This window comes from Psammomys obesus, unplaced genomic scaffold, assembly GCF_907164565.1.
Source record: "Psammomys obesus unplaced genomic scaffold, mPsaObe1.curated_primary_1811, whole genome shotgun sequence".
In the NCBI taxonomy this organism is placed as follows: domain Eukaryota; kingdom Metazoa; phylum Chordata; class Mammalia; order Rodentia; family Muridae; genus Psammomys; species Psammomys obesus.
The window spans coordinates 21,133,867-21,153,047 of NW_026595981.1; the positions used below are offsets into that span (position 1 = coordinate 21,133,867).

The following is a 19,181-nucleotide window of genomic DNA, read 5'->3' on the forward strand; positions in this document are numbered from 1 at the left end:
ATTAACTTCTTGCCCGAAATCGTTACAGTGATTGATTCTGGCAAAAAAGCTCAGCGCCTGCTCTGGGCTTTCTGAAGGGCAAATCACCTCAAACAGCTAGAAGCAGACATAGCCTAACCCTACCCCATCTGTGACCTGAGTTAGACTGGGGCTACATCATCCATTTAGGTCGCCAGCAGGTCTACAGGGGGGAGATGCCCAGGCAGCTGTGTAGAGATGGTTCTGGCAGCATTGGGACCTGCCCAGCTCCGGGATGATCTGAGTCCTAAGGGCGGGGTCAATTAGAGGAAAGGCCATCCTGTGCCCAGAACTAGACTTTCACATTCTCGATCCTTCCTAGCATTCCCAAGCTCTAACTGATCTGTAGTCTCCACCCCAAGGCACGCCCCCTCTTTTCCTCCTTGGGCCTCGGAAGGAGCACTTTGCTGGAGAGAGATCTGGGTTAGAAGCGAGGGCAAGCAGGCCACCCTCCTCACGTCTCGTCTTTGCCTCCTCCAGGTCCCACCTGAGGTGCCCCTGACCGTCCCTACCCTCACCCCACCCCGGATCCCGGCAATGCTAACCGCTGTCTGTGGCTCTCTGGGCAGCCAGCACACCGAAGCGCCTCACGCGTCACCGCCGCGCCTCGACCTGCAGCCTCTCCAGACATACCAGGGTCACACGAGCCCGGAAGCCGGGGACTACCCCTCCCCGCTGCAGCCCGGAGAGCTGCAGAGCCTCCCGCTGGGCCCGGAGGTAGACTTCTCACCGGGCTATGAGTTGCCAGGGGCCTCCTCGCGGGTAACCTGCGAGGACCTGGAAAGTGACAGTCCCTTGGCCCCGGGACCGTTTTCCAAGCTCCTGCAGCCGGACATGTCACACCACTACGAATCGTGGTTCCGGCCGACTCACCCAGGCACCGAGGATGGCTCGTGGTGGGACCTTCACCCCGGCACCAGCTGGATGGACCTCCCCCATACTCAGGGAGCGCTGACCTCACCTGGCCACCCGGGGGCGCTTCAGCCTGGTTTGGGCGGATACGTCGGAGACCACCAGCTCTGCGCTCCGCCGCCCCACCCGCACCCGCACCACCTCCTCCCGGCCGCTGGTGGGCAGCACCTCCTGGGCCCACCCGACGGGGCCAAGGCCCTGGAAGCGGCGGCCCCGGAGTCCCAGGGGCTGGATTCCAGCCTGGATGCGGCGGCCCGACCCAAAGGCTCCCGGCGGTCCGTGCCCCGCAGCTCAGGGCAGACCGTGTGTCGCTGCCCCAACTGCCTGGAGGCGGAGCGACTCGGGGCTCCGTGCGGGCCCGATGGGGGCAAGAAGAAGCATTTGCACAACTGCCACATCCCGGGCTGCGGGAAGGCGTACGCCAAGACGTCGCACCTGAAGGCGCACCTGCGGTGGCACAGCGGCGACCGGCCCTTCGTGTGCAACTGGCTCTTCTGCGGCAAGCGCTTCACGCGCTCCGACGAGCTGCAGCGCCACCTTCAGACCCACACGGGGACCAAGAAGTTCCCTTGTGCGGTGTGCAGCCGCGTCTTCATGCGCAGCGACCACCTGGCCAAGCACATGAAGACCCACGAAGGCGCCAAAGAGGAGGCGGCGGCGGCGGCCCAGGGCGAGGCCAAGGCCGGGGGCGTGGTGGAGCCGGCCGGGGGCAAAGGCAAACGGGAGGCTGAAGGCAGCTCGGCGTCCTCCAACTGAGCCCCGTGGATGGCGCATCCCTGCAGTTCTTTATTGGGGAGGGGCGGCCTGAGTAAGAGGGAGGAGGTCGTTATTTATTGATGGTGAGGGCTCAGGGCGAGGAACGCTAGGGGTTTGGTTGTTTTTTGTTTTTTGTTTTTTTTTTTTTTTTTAGTCTCTGGGGCTGAGTGGGAGGCTGTTTGACTATTTAGGCTGCCAGGAGCTGAACGCGCCCCTCGATTCTTCCCTTTCTCAGTCTTTCACCCTCCCCTGAGTCGCTGAATAGTTGGGATGGAGCACCCCTGCCGTGTGGAGGGGTTCGGCTGGTGGAAGTGGCACGTCCCAAGAGCTGAAGAAAAAGCTCGGGGCGGCTCGGGGCGTTGGGGGTAGCTGCCTGGACACGTCTTCAGCTCCTGGGAACCCGGACATAAAAGCGCCTCGGAGCCGCCCTTCGGCCTAAGTCCCTTTCATCCCCCTTCTAGTGCTTCTCCCTCTAAAATTTCCGGAGAGAGAGCAGAGGTGAGGTGGGGGAGCCTGGGGTGGTTCCCCGTAAGGGCTGTTTATCTAGCTTGGAGGGTTGTTGCTATAGAAAGAACTCCCTTCAATGAATTACTTATAAACCCTTCCCGATCCAGCCTGTAGAGCCAGGAAGGGCACAGCTCCTTAGCCAAGAGCTGTGAGGGTGGGAAGGGAGGTCAGAGCTAGCCAGGGAAGAGGGACCCAGTAGGGCAAAATGAAACAAAATGAAAGAAGTTTGGCAGGAGGGGACGGCAGAACTAACCGATCCTTCCCTTTATAACTAACTCAGTCCTTAACTCTTAGACCTTTTGAAAGAAATCAAATTCAAGAGTCTGCCTTCCCTTACCCTAGGTAGTTTTCTGAAGTCAACCGCCAGCTCTAGGGTTGACACAGATTCCCCCCCAACCCACCCCCCAAGTCCCTATCCTTTGCTTTTTCTTTGGGGGTGGTAGGGAGAGGGATCCTTCGGCTCTTTGGGGTTATCCTAGCAGAGGCACTACAGTGGAAGACCCTGCCCCTGCCTGGACCCCCCTACCCCCCTCTTTTTTTAGCTTGACCCTCATGTTCCCTTCAGAGCTGTAGAGTCCTCCCTCTTCCATCCCCAGGGAAGCATCTTCCACGAGAAGAGTCCTTCTCCACTGGAAGGGATTCTAGGAAGCTGTGACACCTCTGTGTCCCCTTCTTTAGATGCTAGAGATACATTTGGGTTTTGATCTTTGGGTGGGGAGGGTTAGACCTCTGCCTGGCAGACCGCAGGACCCTGGGGTTGGGGGCACTCTCAGGTTTGAGGAAGAGGCCTTGGGTCTCACCGACCTCTCTCTTGCTCTCTTCTCTCCACCCGGAACCCTCTGCAGGGAATAGCTGTGTGTTGATTTTTAAGTTATAAGCAAAGGGTATTTTATTTAATAATTAGGGCATGAGTGTGTATGTATGTGTTTGTCTGTCCCTGTACGTATCTATGTGTTTCTCTACTGAGCCTGGGGTCTCCTGAGACCCCATCTTGTTCAGCCTGTCCGAGGTCTGGGGCCTAGACCCACAGCGTCTTTTCCTTCGTTGGCAACGCTGGAGCCCTGTCCAAGGATTGGGAGCTGTATGGGAAGTAGGGGCTGGGATCTGGGTAGGAATATGTATTTGTGTAGGAAGGCCTCCTCCTGAAAAGGGGCAAGGTGACTCCCTGTGGGACCTAGGGGCCTGAGGTAGTTTAAGAATAAGGTTCTTTCTGTATTCTCCATCTTTCCCCGCCTCCTGTTAACCTAGCCAGAGGTCCCCTTTCTTACAAGGAGGGCCTAGGGCAAGAGCAAAGTTGGCCATGCCTGCAGGTTGCCTGGCTAGGTGTAGAGGGGAGAAAGGAGGGCACCGTGGGTGAGTGTGGGATGCGTTCTCCACCTATCGAAACCAGCCACCCTCTCCCTGTGCTACCAAGACAACCTCTTCCAGTGACCATTCTTAGGGGAACTCCTAAACGGGTGTCTGTGGGGGTGTGCGTGGCTGGTTCCCTTTTCCAGAGGCCCTGAATCCTGAGGCCTGCAGGTGGGGCTACGGATAGGTTTTTGTCTGTCCTGCTCTTTATCAGTCTAGGTTTCTCAGCTGCCCACCCTTCCAGGCAGCTCCCCTAGAGGAAAATGTAGGAATTTTTATTTTTCTTTAACTGCTGTGAACCCACTTGGGGGGGGGGGGGGGGGGGAAAAACCGGCTGTGTTTTTGTTTTTTTTTTTTTTTTTTTAATGCAACAATAAAGTCATCAACCAACCACACTCTGGCTTTATTCCTCTTCCAGCTCTATCTCGTATTTTGACTCTGTTTCTCCACAGTGAGGACTGGGTAGGGGGATCCTCGGGCAAGCGTCACCTCTATCCAGTTGGCTGGGTCAGAGCTTGGACCTGATCCTATCCTTGAGGGGATGAGGAAAGAAAGGCCGCCTCTGGGCCCGATAGTCTCCAGTATCCATCCACGGAGAAGAGAAGTTTCAAGATGTTTCCTTCCTCCACATATAAGGTCCTGCCTTCCCTAAGATCCCCTCCCTTCAAGTGTTGGCTCCCTCTCCCCACCCCCATGGGAGCATGCATGTCAGCAGGTCCCTCTGGCTGTGAGTGAAGTGGGGGTGACTGACAGCGATTTCTTCACCCAGGGTGATCCCTATCAGAGACGAGGCGATGAAAGGCAGCCAAGATATCTGATGGGCGTCTGCCCAGCTGGAAAGTATGAGGGAAAGGTTACTGCTACTACTCAAAGCTAGAAACCTGCCAGGGTTACGCAAACACCCAGTGTGCCCAGACGCACCCTCACGGGACTATCTTTGGAGAGACTAGAAATGCCTGTCCACAGTTGGTACCTAAGTCATGTCAACTGGGTGAAAAAGCCTCATGACCCCAGAGGCCCGGTGCTTGGGAGGTGATGGGGGACCAGGTTTGGTTTTGTTTTTCTGTCTCTGTAGGACAAGGTTGGTCATTGTGCTTTCTCCTTCCCAAAGTACCTTTTACTTTTTATCCCCCCTCCCAAATGTATTGTTTTCCCCACATGGGATTCTCCTACAACCCTTAACCGGACTTTCCAGCAACATCTGAGATCGGCTCTCAGATTGACCCACCCTAACTAAGAGATTTGGGGGGGCCTCAGAGTTTAAGGGAACCTTGGAAAAAGGCATCAGGATGATTTAAGGGCTGTAGAGGAAACCAGATTGGTGTGTGTGTGTGTGTGTGAGAGAGAGAGAGAGAGACAGGGAGAGGACATGCACATCTGTTTCCATCTGTTGCTGGATTTACTATCTCAGAGCCTTGTTCACCTGTGACCTCCTGCCTGAGGCTCTCCTGCAGGGCACCTCTTTGGTCTTCCTGGTTCTGGGGAAATTAGACCCCCAGAAACCTAGTGAGTCCCTCCTTTTCCCCCTATCTGCCCCCAGGGACAGGAGGGCAGCTGTAGGGCTGGCTGGGCTTGTCTGGGCAGGACCAGGGCCCTCCCTCCTCCCCTTGCAACTCCTCCAGCTGACCTGCATTCTTAGCAGGGACCTTTGGTGGGGCTCTGATGCTTGCCTGATCCTCTGCAATGCTGCCTGGCTGGCCTGGGCCCCCCCCAAGGAACCCAGGGTCACCTCTGACCCTTCAACAATGGCACCCCAGCCGGCTCATATTGTACTGGGGAGGCGGGGAGGGAGGGGAATCGTCATGTTTGGATTGACCCTCTGGACGACCTCTCTGAGTCTTCTCCTAACCAGAGAAGTGAAGTAGAATACCTCTAGGTTGGGTGAAAGAAGTCAAAAGTGGAAATGTGACGGATGGGCGGTGCTGCAGAGGCGCTCTGGCGTCTCCTGCTCTTCCGTCTGCCTCCTTCTCCTTCGGCCTGTCCCGCCCCCCAGCGGACATCTGGGGAAGTGCAGAAGAGGAACCTGCTTTCCCCGCAGGGCGCCTTGAACGCCTGTGGGTAGGTACAGCCTCCACTGAGGTTTGAGGTGTAATGGCATCCAATGGCAAGTTGGCACCCTTCCTCCAAGACGTACAGAAGCTGCTCTTAGGTCCGCATTAATGCTATACTGCCTTATGGATGAGCTTACTAGCGATGTAGGTTCAAAAATAATCTTAGAAACAAACTCCACCAAAGAACTGTTAGAACTAATTAAATAATAAAGGCACAGAACACGGTCAACAATAAGAAATATTTCTTTCAAAAATGCTGATGTATACGAATACACACACGCCAATAGCCAATACATGTATGTATGTATGTACACACGTGTGTCGTGCCCTTAGAGACTAGAAGAGGGTGTCAAACATCCTGAAACTGGAGCTACAGATGACTGTAGTATTTTGAAGATTAGAGAGAATGTCAGCTTCGTCCTGATTTGAATTCCAAAGAGGCAGTCCCAGTGAGGTCGAATGAGTAGCCACAAGCCAGGAACCATAAGGATAATTTAAGTTACTTAACTGTATTGTTTGTTTTATTTTTCTAAAGGTTTGTTTTTATTTAGTAATTATATGTGCAAGGAGCGTGTGTACTTGACTGTTGGTGCCCACTGAGGCCAGAAGAGGGCGTTGGACCCGCTGGAGTTACAGGCTATGTAAACTATCTGTTCCAGGAGCTGTGGGCCCAACTCTGGTCTTCTCTGCAAGGGCAGCAAATGCTCTTAACCAATGAGCTGTCCCTCCAGATCTTGAAAAAAAATTTCCAGCCAGGCAGTGGTGACACACGCCTTTAGTCTCAGCACTTGGGAGGTAGAAGCAGGTGGATTTCTGAGTTTCAGGCCAGCCTGGTCTACAGAGTGAGTTCAGGACAGCCAGGGCTACTTGTCTTGATAAACAGAGAGAGAGAGAGAGAGATTTCTAATACTAACCTCAAAATATTCAAAATGGGAAATCAGAAAGCAATGCCTTTTACAATAGCCTCCCCCCCCCAAAAAAAAAAGTGCTAAGAAAGCAAAGAGAGGGGAAATCTGAACACTGAAAAACAAATTTATTTTGACCCAAAGATTCCTGCCCAGGCTGGCATTGAACTCCCTATGTAACTGAGGATACCCACAAACTTCCGAGCCTTCTGCCTCCTGGAATTCCAGGTGCCCTCCACCATGCCCAGTCTATGCAATGCCTCGCTTTGAATCCAGGGCTCATGCATGCCAGGCTAGCACTCTGTCAACTGAGTTACAACCCCAGCCCAGATACAGAAAATTTTATTTAAAAAAAATCACAGAATGTGTGCACACACATGCCTCTATATGTATGTACTGCAAGAATTAAGATGGCTAAGTATAGGGATGGAGAGATGGCTCAGAGGTTAAGAGCACTGCTTGCTCTCCCGGAGCTCCTGAGTTCAATTCCCAGCACCCACATGGTGGCTCACAACCATCTATAATAAAATCTGGTGCTCTCTTCTCACATTCAGGTGTACATGCAGGCAAAACATTGTATACACAATAAAATAAATAAATATTAAAAAAAAGATGGCTAAGTATTACAGACTCCATGTAATCCCTAGAAGTAATTCCTAGAGGTCATGGGCACATACCTGTAGAAGATGCATTTTCTTCAGTGTCGGCTGAAGAGATGATTCATAGAGAACAAATGGACTGAAAAACCCGAAAGCATTTAAAGTCTGAATTTAGCTCCACACTGTATGTCCCTCTTAGCCCAAGTTTCTCCTTTGCTGTCTCATTTTCATTGTGAGCAGAAGGCAGAAGTGTTACATTTTTTTTTGCAACTGAAATTTCTAAATCCCCTTTCAAGTTTATCTTTCTATACTCTTAAGCACTTAAGGGGCAGAGCAGAACTTGAGTTTTTGGAGACAGACTGGTTTTGTGTACGTCTCCTTGTGACATGGGGGGAGGGGCACATGGAGGCCAGGGAGATGGTTCAGTCAGTAAGGGTTCGGACAATAAGGTGCCTGAGTTCTAGGTCCAGCACCCCATGAATTTACAACCCCAGCCCTGGCAGGTGGAGACAGGAGGCCCCCTGGGTTGGCCGGCCAGGCAGTGTAACAAAAACAGCAAGATATGGGCTTAACAAGAGGCCGTGTCTCAAAAAAAATAAGGTGGAGGAAAACTCCCAGCATTGACCCCTAGTCCGCACAAGCATGCACATACGTGCAAGCACACATGGGTACACACAACAATCTTCCAAAGTCCAAACTGCAAAAATATACTAAACAATATATCGGGACAGATCCCAAGATATGACATCTAAGGCTGAAAATTAAGAAAAGGAGCCAGAGAGACGGTTCAGCAGTTAGAGGGGACACTGATCTTGCAGAGCACCTGGGTTTGCTCTCTAGCGTCATGTCAGGTGGCTCATAACCATCTATAATGAGACCTGGCCTGCAAACACACACGCAGGCAGGAGACTGTATACATAATAGATAAATAAGTCTTAAAAAAAAAAAAAAAAAAAGGAGAGAAACCCTGTCTCAAAAAAACCAACCAACCAACCAACCAAACAAAGACCTCTTAGGTACAAGAGCGATAGCTCAGGGTTTGAGAACACTGGCTGGTCTTGAAGAGAACTTGGGTTCGATTCCCGGCACCCGTACAGTGGCTCACGATCGTCTGTAATTCCAGTTTCAGGGGGTCCGATGCTCTCTTCTGGCCTCCGTGGACACCAGGCACACATGTGGTGCACAGATGCACACAGGGGCAAAACATCTATACACGTAAAATAAATTCCTTAATTTTGTAATTATGTGTGTGTTGGGGGGGAAGCCAGAAAAGGGTGTGGTGGCTGCGAATTGAACTCAGGACCTTTAGGAAGAATAGTCAGTGCTCTTAACCTCCACGCCATTTCTCCAGCCCGGGGCTTCTCTTTTGTAGTGCTGGCTGTCCTGGGACTTGCTCTGTAGACCAGCCTGGTCTTGAACTTACAGACATCCTCCATCTCTGCCAGGCTATTTCACTAATTTTTAAAAGATTTATTTTTATGCCAGGCAGTGATGGCGCATGCCTTTAATTCCAGCACCCAGAAGACAGAGGCAGGCAGAACCCTGAGTTTGAGGCCAGCCCGGTCTACAGAGCTAGTTTCGGGATAGCCAGGGCTACAGAGAAACCCTACCTTGGGAAAAAAAAAAAAAAAAGAAAGAAAGAGAGAGAGAGAGGGAAGGAAGGAAGGAAGGAAGGAAGGAAGGAAGGAAGGAAGGAAGGAAGAAGGAGAGAGGGAGGGAGGGGGGAAAGAAAGAAAGAAAGAAAGAAAGAAAGAAAGAAAGAAAGAAAGAAAGAGAGAAAGAAAGAAAGAAAGAAAGAAAGAAAGAAAGAAAGAAAAGAAAGAAAAGAAAGGATTCAGTAATTTAAGGAATTCGTATGCCTCCAGTCTTGTGTCTGAGCAGTTTTACTGGGATTGAGTCTTTGAAATTCAAATCAGGATACAGGTAACTAAAGTTCTTCGCCAATCTCCGGAACCCCCAGCAGTGGTGGCTATTTCGGGAATACTTTCTTTTCACCCTGGCTTCTTTTCTCCTTCAGCTCCGCTTCCATCTGATAAGCCTGAAAGGGAAGCCCTGGACTCTCAAGCGGGATTTGAAAGGTCAGTGCGCTCCAAGAAGCGGTGCTAGCTAGAGCGCACCCTCGTGGAAGACGGTGGCATTGCAGGCGTTCTGTTCCGGCCCCGCCCCCGGGGGCAAAGGCCTTCCAGGTCACCTGGGAAGCTGGGTCCAGAGGAACAGATCTGATCTGAAGAGGAGGACGTGGCTCCTGGCACCGGGTCTGAGGGTCTTGGAGGCAGAGAGGGTGAAAGGTAGAGGTAAGGAGGACTTGGAAAGGGTTGGCGGAAGAGACGCACGAATGTGGTCATGCGCAGATGCGCAGGAGCTTGCGCTTCTTCGTGGGGGCGTTAGCGCCTAGAAACTACCCCAACAGCCGGGGAGGGCTCTAAAGCGGACGCTCCTGACTTGCAGAGTCTGCGTTGGCTGCTGAGTCTGAGCCACGTGCACGGTTAGTGCCCACCGCACCTGGAGCGCGTGCACAGTGCTGCTGTCAGGCATCTTCTCGGAGTGCCCAGGTGGCGGGAGGGGCGTGCTAGGCCCCGCTGGCGGCCAGGGTGGCGGAGAGGTGGCTCCGGAGGGACGCGATCACCCCACTTCTTCGCAGATGGCCTCGTCGAGCCCTGACGCCCCTTGTTCCTGCGACTGCTTTGTCGCCGTGCCCCCGGCCTCCGCCGTCCCAGCCGTGATCTTTGCGAAGAACTCGGACCGTCCCCGGGATGAGGTGCAGGAGGTGGTGTTTATACCGGCTGGCACCCACACCCCTGGGAGCCGGCTCCAGGTGGGCCAGAGCTTAGGAAGAGCTGGGAGGTTTGTTGCCGGACCTTCGTTTGCTTGCCGCTGGGATGGGGGCAGGCGCGGAGAAAGAGCCTGGACTTCAAGTCCACCAGCCTGGACCTCGAGTCCAGTCAGCCTCTGCCGAGTTTATTCGTGTGTGACGGACGTGGGAGCCTAGACCTTTCTCAAGTCCGTTCTGTAAAGTGGCTGACAACGTGCGGGGCCAATGCAGGTCCTGGATTTATTTTATTTATTTATTTGTCTCCCCAGTGAGTCCTTCTCTCTCTTCACCTCTAGTGTACCTACATCGAGGTGGAACAAGTGTGGAAGACACACGCTGTGATTCTGAGCCGCCCTTCTTGGCTGTGGGGGGCTGAGATGGGCGCCAACGAGCATGGCGTCTGCATTGGCAACGAAGCAGTGTGGACCAAGGAGCCTGTTGGGGAGGGGGAAGCCCTGCTGGGTATGGATCTACTCAGGTACAGACCCCCTCCTTACGCCCCGCCCTCCCCTCCCCTCTAACACACACACACACACACACACACACACACACACACTCACACGGGTCCATTGGGCTTGCCTCTGTCGGCCTTACGGCCTTCAGCCTGAGGAGGCTGAAGTGTCCCTTTTTGTCTTATCGGTCTGATAAAAAGCCTCCCTTGGCCCTGAGTGGTTTAATTTTTCAATATCTTTTTTTTGTTGTTGTTGTTTTGACACGGGGTTTCTTTTTGTAGCCCCGGTTTTCCTGGAACTTGATCTGTAAACCAGGCTGGCCTTGAACTCAGAGATCCGCCTGCGTGTATGCCACCACGCCAGGCTCAGTACTATTTTTGTTAAATGAAACACCCCGGAGAGTTCCCGTTTATAAAAAAAAAACTTATAAGTGTGGGGCAGAGGAGAGGTTCAGGCACTTCTTACTTGGAGACAGTGTTCCAGACCTTTCTGTGAAACTCTTGAGTTCAAAGCTTGGAAACCACTGGCATACATTTTGTTGTTGTTGTTTAATGTTTGTTTGTTTTGTTTGATTTTGCTTCAAGACAGGGTCTCACTGTGTAGCCCTGACTGGCCCAGAATTTGTTATGTAGAGCAGGCTGGCCTTGAACTTACAGAGATCCACCTCCCAAGGGCTGTGGTTAAAGGTGTTTACCACCAACCTGGATGATTTTTTTCATTTTGCTTTGAATTTTTTTTTTTTTGTCTTTTCTGTTTGTTCTGAGATAGGAATCATGTAGTGTGGAGATGAACTTCTGAGCCTCCTGCCTCCAAGTCTTCATTGGGATCACAGCTCTGTGCCTCCAGGCCTGGCCTGCGTGGCTCTTTAATACCATCTTTGCTGCTGGGATTTCTGTGTGACGTGGGCTTTTCCTCAGGCCTCTCTGGATCACTTCTGCCCTCTGACCTGTCAGGCTGGCTTTGGAACGGAGCGGTACTGCCAAGGAGGCTGTGCATGTGATTGCAGGCTTACTGGAACGCTATGGGCAGGGGGGCAGCTGCCGGGAAGAGCCTGTGCCATTCTGCTACCACAACACCTTCCTGCTGGCTGACCGGACAGAGGCGTGGGTGCTGGAGACGGCTGGGAGGCTGTGGGCTGCCCAGCAGATCCAGGGTAGGAGTCTGGCATAGAGCCTGCCTCTGAGAGGGAACATAGACTTCTGGAGATACTGATCTCCCCCCTCTTGAGGCTACCGCTTTTCTTCTCCCTGACTGCCTTGGACAGTGGGAGAGGGTTAGTGGGTCAGGGAGGGTCTTGCTTTTGGGGCACCCTGGGAGACTAGAAATGAGCCCACTCAGGAACTCTCTTTCTCCTACCTCTGGTCAAATGCTCCCATGCTTCATCCTGCCCCTTCCTCTGGGAAGCCTTCCTGGATCTCCCTGTGTGGTTAGGAAGTCATAGGCCCCTTGAGGGCAGGTTGTGCTCCTTAAAACCATCATCTGAGTTCCTCACCCAGGGCCTGGTACATGGTGGGTGCTCTGTAATAGAAAAACAAGTCCCTCTTCCTTCACAGGGGGTGCCCGGAACATTTCCAACCAGCTGAGCATTGGCACAGACATCTCGGCGGAACACCCAGAGCTCCGCAGCCACGCCAAGGCCCAGGGTTGGTGGACTGGGCAGGGCGCCTTTGATTTTGCAGAGGTCTTCTCCCTGACCCAGCAGCCAGTGCGCATGGAGGCTGCCAAGGCCCGTTTCCGGGCCGGCTGTGAGCTGCTGCAGCAGCGACAAGGTCTGTGAGTGGTGGGCGAGAGGACCACAGCTTCCCAGCTCTGGTCTGTCTCTCCCACGCCCGTTCGCTGAGCCCTGGCCACTCCCTCCTCAGCAGGCAGCATCACGGCAGAGGTGATGATGGGCATCCTCAGGGACAAGGAGAGCGGCATCTGCATGGACTCTGGAGGCTTCCGCACCACAGCCAGTATGGTGTCGGTCCTGCCCCAGGATCCCACAAAGCCCTGTGTCCACTTCCTCACAGCCACCCCAGACCCCTCCAGGTGAGTGATGATGACGTACCCGGTCAGGGGACGGGATGGGATGTGTCCCCTCCTGCTACTTCAGTGCTTCAACCCGTGTCTCATTAGGTCAGTGTTCAAGCCTTTCATCTTTGGAGTGGGGGTGTCCCAGGCCCCCCAGGTGCTGTCCCCCACTTTTGGAGCCCAGGACCCCGTTCGGATCCTGCCCAGATTCCAGAGCCAGGTGGACCGTCGACACTTGCTCTATCGTGGGCACCAGGCAGCCCTGCAGCTGATGGAGGATGAGCAGGTGACCCTGGGTGCTCTGCTGAGGGCAGGAAGGAGGCTGGATTGCTGTGGGCAGGTGGGGTCTTCAGCCACTCTCCGGTCTCTCCTGCCTTTCGGGAAAAGGGTCCACATTCGTTACCTCTGCCTTTCCCGACAGGAGCAAGGACGACAGCTCTGGCGCAAGCAGCAGGACCTGGAGCGGGAAGGCCTGGAGGCTCTCAGAAGACTGCTTACTGGAGAGCAGGCCCCACCTCTGCAGGGGCTGGGCAGCCTCTTTCAGGCCTTTGTGGAGAAGGAGTGCCAGGTCTATGCATAAGCATGCAGTACCTCTTGGCCCACGGATGCTTGATCTGGGACTGGCTGCTGTGAGCTGAGGAAGGCACAGGATCACAACCATCCCTTCACGCCCTCATCCAGGCTCAGAGTGGCTGGTACAGCCTTTGGCTTAATAAATGTGTTTTATTTCCTTACTTGGGAACCTGGATCTCAGGTCTGTTGGGGCGAGCTGAGCCAATGCAAAGGACAGTTCCCAGCAGGCTGGTTGCTAGACCTTTGATGCCAAGCTATAAATCCTAATGGTGTGCGTGATAGGACCTAATTCGTGTGGTGGTGGTGGTGGTTTCATGAAGACCCAAGATCATGCTTCACTAGGTAGCTGGCTGCTATCTGGGGACACTAAGGATTCCCAAGGTTTTAGTCCTTAGCTTGGACTGCATGGTGGTGTGTCTTTAACCAAATTACTCAGGGGGCAGAGGCAGGGGGATATCTGAGAGTCCTAAGCCATCCAGGGTTACACAGTGAGACACTGTCTTTACAGGCCACAAAGCCCTCTCAACATGAGACAGCTATACCTCTGTGAGGCAGTCCCACTCCTGGCTCACTTGAGGTACAGAGAGATGCCAGCCCTTTGGGTTATTCCTGAAAGAGTAAGCTGCTTTGGGGGACTGGGGTTTGGGTTTCTGGTTCTGATTCCTTTCCTTGACTTTCTCCATGTGACATGAAAAGCATTCCAAACCCAGAGGCACTTTATTGGGAGTGGGGCCCCTGCCACAGGTGCGGGCCTGAGAAGAAGGGCGAGTGCACAGAGGCGCTGCATTACTTTGTGCTTCTTTTGGTTGTGGTTTTTGTCTTGCTGAGGCCTACAGCTGAAGAGGTCTTGGGGGCTGTGGCTGCTGGAGCCTCCTTCCTTGTGTGGCCAGAGCTTTTCTGGCTCCTGGGAACCTGTTTCTTGGTAGAGGAGGCAGCCGGGGTTGGGGAGGCAGCCTTAGGGGGTGACTCCTCCTCAGGCTGTGCAGCGACAGCAGGGCTGCAGTCCCCGGCCATGGGTGCCGTGGGCAGCAGGGGCAGGTCTGTGAGGACAGGCTGTGTCTCCATCCTTGACAAGTGCTCTGCCAGGACCGCCCGCTGCCTGCATTCCTGATGCTGCTGCATTTCCTGGTCCAAGTCCTTGAAGAATCCTGGGGGAGGAGGGAGGAGAGGTAGAGCCTTGGGCTCGGCAGGAGGGTCTTGGGCTCAGGGGTGTTCCTGGTGAACCTCTGGGCGTTCTTAGTTAGGAGGAGCATGGGGCTGGGAACAGATGAGTCCCCCGAGTCTCCTATTTAGATCCCGCCCTGGTTCCCGGTAGAGCTGGATCAATGATTCTATCGTGGAGAGCTGGTGGGCCTGTGGGCCATGTTGGGGGAGGTGACACACTTTCCACCCCCTTGAGTGGCATCTGGAAACATGAAGGGCCTGGGGCGGAGGAGACCACAGAACTGAAGAGAAGACGTCTCCACAGAGCCAGCTGCCTAGGATGGTGTCAGTGTTGTCCTCCCCAGCCCCGGCCCCCTAGGGCAGTATGAGCCTGGGGAGGCTGCCAGCTTCGGAAAATAGTCACCTCGGTCTGCACAGAAGGGGCCACTCAGCTCCGGAAATTCCTCCTCCTCATCTGAGGATTTGTCCTCGTCTGAGGTCCAACGCTCCATGATAGGCTGCTTGTCCAGGTCCAGGAGCAGTGGCAGGGCTTCTATCACCATCTTCCTGTGAGGCAGAAGGAACAGAGACTACCCATGAGGACATCCCTGCTGTGGAACCCGGGAGGGCATGTGTGCTGGAGTGCCCACACCTGGATGGCTGTGGCTAGAAGATGGGCCTGGGGTCAGCCCCAAAGAGCAAAAGGCTGGCTACTGTGAGGTGCTGGGTATGGGACTGGAAAGTGACAGACTCAGTTGGGGGGCGGGGGCAGAGGGCGCAGTAGATACGTCAGGGTTGCAGGATGAGCGTGGCTTCCTGCTCATCTAGCACCTCTACTCCCACCTGCAGTCCCTCCTCACCTGTAGCCGTCCTGGTTGGTACAGGGGTTTCCACACAGGTTGAGAATGAGAAGGCTCTGGGGGAGCTCATCTGTACAGCAGAAAGGATGAGGGTCTCAATGCCTGCTCTGCCCCCCCCCCCCCCGAAGAGAGATGGGGGGGTGACTATGACGGAAACCTCGGAGCCAGGAGGAGGGACAACCCCACGTGGGACACATCCTATGGCCAGGGCAGGGCTTTCCTACCTAGCTTTAGCGTTTCTATCAGGTTCTCAGAAAGGTCCAGAAACTGGAGGTACTGGAGGTCAAGGAGGTTTTCCACCTGCTTGATTTGGTTTCCTGCCAGAGACAGAAAGCTGCAGGGCAAGAGGGAGGGACAGAGACAAGACTGAGCTACAGCCTAGGAACACCGGGGGTACCTGGGCTGCCCCGTGTAGGCAGCTGGCTGACACAAAAGTGGGGACACAAAAGCTTGTGGGGTGAGGAAGGCAGAGGTAGGCTTCAGAGCCGATAAGGAGCCAGGCTTGGAGAGCTTCAAGCCAGTTTTAGGGGTGTAGCCAGTTTCTTGACACCCACTCCTTAGTCCCTTGCTGCCTGGGTGCCACATACCGCAGGGAGGCGATGCATGCCAGGTTCTCAATTCGCTGGATCTTATTCTGCGCGAAGAAACCAAGGTGGGGAAATCAAGTCAAGGTCATCTGGGAGGGGGCCCTTCTTAAGGGGTGAAGCCCTAAGACCATGGCTACTCTCAGCTGCAGCCATTGCACTTTAAGAGTGACTCTTCAACCTGACTGAGTGGGCTGGATGTCATTTCCTTGGGGAAAGATGATTTGTTTCCTCCGGTCAAAGGTTAATGTGTAAACTTGGGGCTAGTTCAATGAGCAGATCCAAAGAAGGACTGGAGAAGGGAACCAAGGGACCACTAGGGAAATGGAAAAGGCCTCATTGGGGTCCTGTAAACCCAGAAGGAACAATAATTGTATATTTGCTGATTCACAAGGTTTGTCTAGAAGTGTAAGGTCCCTGGCTGTATTCATCCTAGGAAAGGCTGAAGATCACCCAACCAGCACTGCATAGCCTCTAAAAGGCCTGAAGGATGCAGGATATAGGAAAATCTTTTCATCAAGGCAGTGACTGGACACTTGTTTATTCTAAACATTTTAATGACATTTTTGGGGTTCACTGTGTGGCTGTGAGCATACATATGTGGAGGTCTCAGAAAACAAAACCGATAGAATCGGTTCTCTTATTACGTGGGTCCTAGGATTGAACTCGGATCACCAGGCTTGGCGGCAAGCACTTTGAACCTACGGAGCCATCTTGCCGGCCATTAATTTATTTGTTCATTTGCTCATTCATTCATCCACTGAGGCACAGTCACTCTATGTATCCTTGGCTGGCCTGGAAATCGTTGAGCAGGCTGGCCTCCACCTTATGAAGATCTGCTTGCTTTTGTTTCTCAACTGATGGGACGAGAGGCATGCACCACTACACTTAGATCTGTATTTACTTTTAAGGCAGGGTTTTGTGTAGGGCAGACTGAAACTTCCTGTGTAGCCCAGGGTGGCCTCAATCTTGTGATCCTTCTGCTTCCGCCTTGTGAGTTCCTCAAGTACTGGGATGACAGGCATAGGCCACTACCCCCATTAGAAACAGGCTTCAGCCTGAGAGGACCTTCTACAGTCTGGAAGGTCTAGACTCTAGACCGAGAAAAGTGTCTGAACAATGGTGATTCTAGAGGATGGTCAAGAGCTCTGGTGAGGTGGAGGAGGAAATCAAGTTTTGTTTTCTTTTCTTTTTTTTTCTTTTCTTGAGACAGAGTTTCTCTGTGTAGCCCTGGCTGTCCTGGAACTCACTCTGCTGGCTTCAAACTCACAGAGATCCCGCCTGCCTTTGACTTCCCAAGTGCTGGGATCAAAGGTGTGTGCCACCACCGCCCAGCCAGAAATTAGTGTTTCAATTCAGGAGATTTCCCGATTCATTTGGGAATGTTCTCCTTGCCTAAACACCAAAAATGGAAAAAAGAGAAAGAAAAAAAAGAACCATTTGGCTGTTTGGATTAGACAAGGTTCACAGAAAGGAGAGAACAGGAAGCATGAGGGCAGGACTTTACCGACTGCAGGTAGAGGCTGTGAATATTGCGGAGGCTCTCTAAGTTCCCAATGGAAGTAATCCCTTCCCGATCCAGGCGGACCGTCTCCAGTTCGTCAAGAGTCTGAAACCTGGAGGAGAGCGAGCAGCGTGGTAGTTCACACCTGTGGCCTCTTAGTAAGATGGTGGGTGGGAGGAAGAGGAGACCAGTCTCCAAGAAAGGAGGAGGGCTTGTGTGGTTTTGAGGAGATGTCAAGAACAGCTAGTTCCTGGTGGTGGTGTCTAGGTCTCAGACACATGGTTCTCTGTTGGCGGTACTGAGAAAGAACAGAGCTGACAAGGGGCCCCATGGTAGCTAGTACATGCATGTGCTACGTCAGCCTTCTTGAACTTGAATGTGCCTGTGAACCCTTTGGGTGCTGGAAAATGTGGATTCGAATTCAGTAGGTTTGAGATGGATATCTCTCTCTCTGCCTCTCCCCCTCCTCAAAGGCAGGGCTTCATGTAGCCCAGGGTGGCCTCAGGCTCACTGTGTAGCTATGGAGAATGGTCTCTGAACTTCTGATCTTCCTGCCTCTACCTCTTGAGTGCTGGGGTCGAAGTACGGCCAGTTTTATGTGGTGCTTAGCACTCTACGAGCTAACTCCCCAGTGGAAATTCATTTCTAGCAAGCTCCCAGGTAACGTGAAGCTGCTCTCACTTCTGAGTAATGCCGGGCAAGAATATGGTGTGAGATATTGTGTAGAATGTGGCTGGAAATAAGGTCAGTTCATGCACTTTGCATTTTATTCTGGCTGTAATAGGTTGCCGAGGAAGTTTCCGCCAGGGGAGTAACTAGATTTATCATTTATAACGATCAGTTGGGCAACAACAGTGTGGGGAGGCCAGGCTGAGAACCGGGCCGAGAAATTTTGGGTTTGCTAAGAGGTGGTGACAGCATTCTCTCGGGCAGCTGAGGACATACGGGAAGAAAAGAAAAACATCTTTAAGAAGGGAAAACCAATTGTAAAGTATGACTGAGTTTGGTGTGTGGAGTAACTAAAGAGACAAACATGAGTTACAAAATCAGGGTAGCTCAGCAAACCGAACATCGGCGTTTCCGTTTTCTGCTAACATCCCATCCCTTTCCTTCCCATCCACTCACATCTTTTCTGACAGGTCCTCATCCTCAGGGAAGGTCAAGTTCCGCTTGGTGATAAGGTCTTCAGTAATGCAGACTCCCTTTTCCTCTGGAGTTTCGGAAGCATTCTCAGCTGTGAAAGGATGAACCCCTTTGTTACCCGACTTCATTGTTGGAGACCTGACCTGACTGTTGTCCAGCTGTCTATCCACCAACTCACCTTCCTCCTCATCTCCTGGCATGACCTAGAACAAACAGCGGCTGCTTGAGGCTGGTGGACGAAGAGGAACAGAGAAGCTCAGACGGCCGGTTGGGATGGATGACTGAACCTAGGTTGGAGGGAAGACCGAGAGGGCAGGGACGGGGGTTGGTTAGTTCAGAGCCAATTTTTCTGGGGTGCGGTGGAAGATACGGGTAAATCGGAGGGAAGGATCTGGAGTCACAAGTGCGTGGCGTGGCTTTACTGGCCTTAAACTGAAAGGACTGGAAAGAGAAGAACGATTCCTCGACCTCTCGCGCCGTTGCTAGGAGACAGGACGCCAGGTCCGGGAGGCGTGAGGGCGGGTGACCCAGCCTCAGCTCTACGCATGCGGAGAGAGGCTATATCCGGCGGCTCGCCCACTGCTTCCGGCCCCGGGTTCTCCCTGCTGCCCCACAATCCTTAGCTTCTTCCGTCTCTGCGCAGCACTCCTGGGAACTTCCGGTAGCGATGGCTGCGGCGGTGGCTGGGGTTTGGCGAGGTGTCCCGCCCCGCGCGGGTAAGGAGCGGCCCGGGGCCTCACTGCGCACAGGCCGGCGCTCTCCAGTCCTTGCCTCCCTCCTTTCCCTGTGACCTCTCCTGTGACCTCTGGCCGCTGACAGCTCTTGGTGACCTTGGCACTAGCTGGGTCTCTGATTTGACCGGGTCCAGTTCCCCGCGACATCCCCTCCGCCCCCTACCCCTCAACACACACTCTGGTAATCGCAGCAACGACGTCACCGATAACAGTGCTCATTCCTACAGCCTAGGACCCCTCTCTGGTGTTTTCCTAACCCTTGCCC

General features: G+C 53.4%; 4 protein-coding genes across 9 annotated transcripts in view; 3 read left to right on the forward strand and 1 right to left on the reverse strand.

The window, feature by feature from the left end:
* Positions 1–555: 555 nt before the first annotated feature.
* Positions 556–1,795, forward strand: Sp6 (Sp6 transcription factor). Its single transcript, XM_055620596.1, has one exon. The coding sequence runs from the start codon at positions 556–558 to the stop codon at positions 1,684–1,686; it is 1,131 nt and encodes a 376-aa protein (XP_055476571.1). The 3' UTR covers positions 1,687–1,795.
* Positions 1,796–9,285: 7,490 nt separating this feature from the next.
* On the forward strand, positions 9,286–13,109 carry Scrn2 (secernin 2). Of its 6 annotated transcripts, XM_055620325.1 has the most exons (9): positions 9,286–9,392; positions 9,547–9,583; positions 9,740–9,913; positions 10,207–10,388; positions 11,316–11,515; positions 11,916–12,131; positions 12,225–12,393; positions 12,481–12,715; positions 12,797–13,109. In XM_055620325.1, the coding sequence occupies exons 3-9, from the start codon at positions 9,740–9,742 to the stop codon at positions 12,953–12,955; spliced, it is 1,335 nt and encodes a 444-aa protein (XP_055476300.1). In that variant the 5' UTR covers positions 9,286–9,392; positions 9,547–9,583; the 3' UTR covers positions 12,956–13,109. The 6 variants fall into 6 exon arrangements, with proteins under 6 accessions (XP_055476300.1, XP_055476299.1, XP_055476302.1 ...); XM_055620324.1 differs by lacking the exon at positions 9,547–9,583; XM_055620327.1 differs by lacking the exon at positions 9,547–9,583 and having other exon boundaries at positions 12,481–12,661.
* A 40-nt stretch (positions 13,110–13,149) lies between these two features.
* Positions 13,150–18,670, reverse strand: Lrrc46 (leucine rich repeat containing 46). Its single transcript, XM_055620330.1, has 8 exons — positions 18,361–18,670; positions 18,165–18,273; positions 17,043–17,151; positions 15,539–15,585; positions 15,176–15,285; positions 14,952–15,021; positions 14,516–14,658; positions 13,150–14,096 (listed from the first exon to the last, which is right to left on the reverse strand). The coding sequence occupies exons 1-8, from the start codon at positions 18,380–18,382 to the stop codon at positions 13,735–13,737; spliced, it is 972 nt and encodes a 323-aa protein (XP_055476305.1). The 5' UTR covers positions 18,383–18,670; the 3' UTR covers positions 13,150–13,734.
* A 133-nt stretch (positions 18,671–18,803) lies between these two features.
* Mrpl10 (mitochondrial ribosomal protein L10) overlaps positions 18,804–19,181 on the forward strand; it is a 7,616-nt gene continuing 7,238 nt past the window's right edge. Inside the window, exon 1 of the mRNA XM_055620495.1 lies at positions 18,804–18,898. Coding sequence (XP_055476470.1) covers positions 18,850–18,898 — 49 coding nt within the window. The 5' untranslated portion in view covers positions 18,804–18,849. The remainder of the gene's footprint in view (positions 18,899–19,181) is intronic.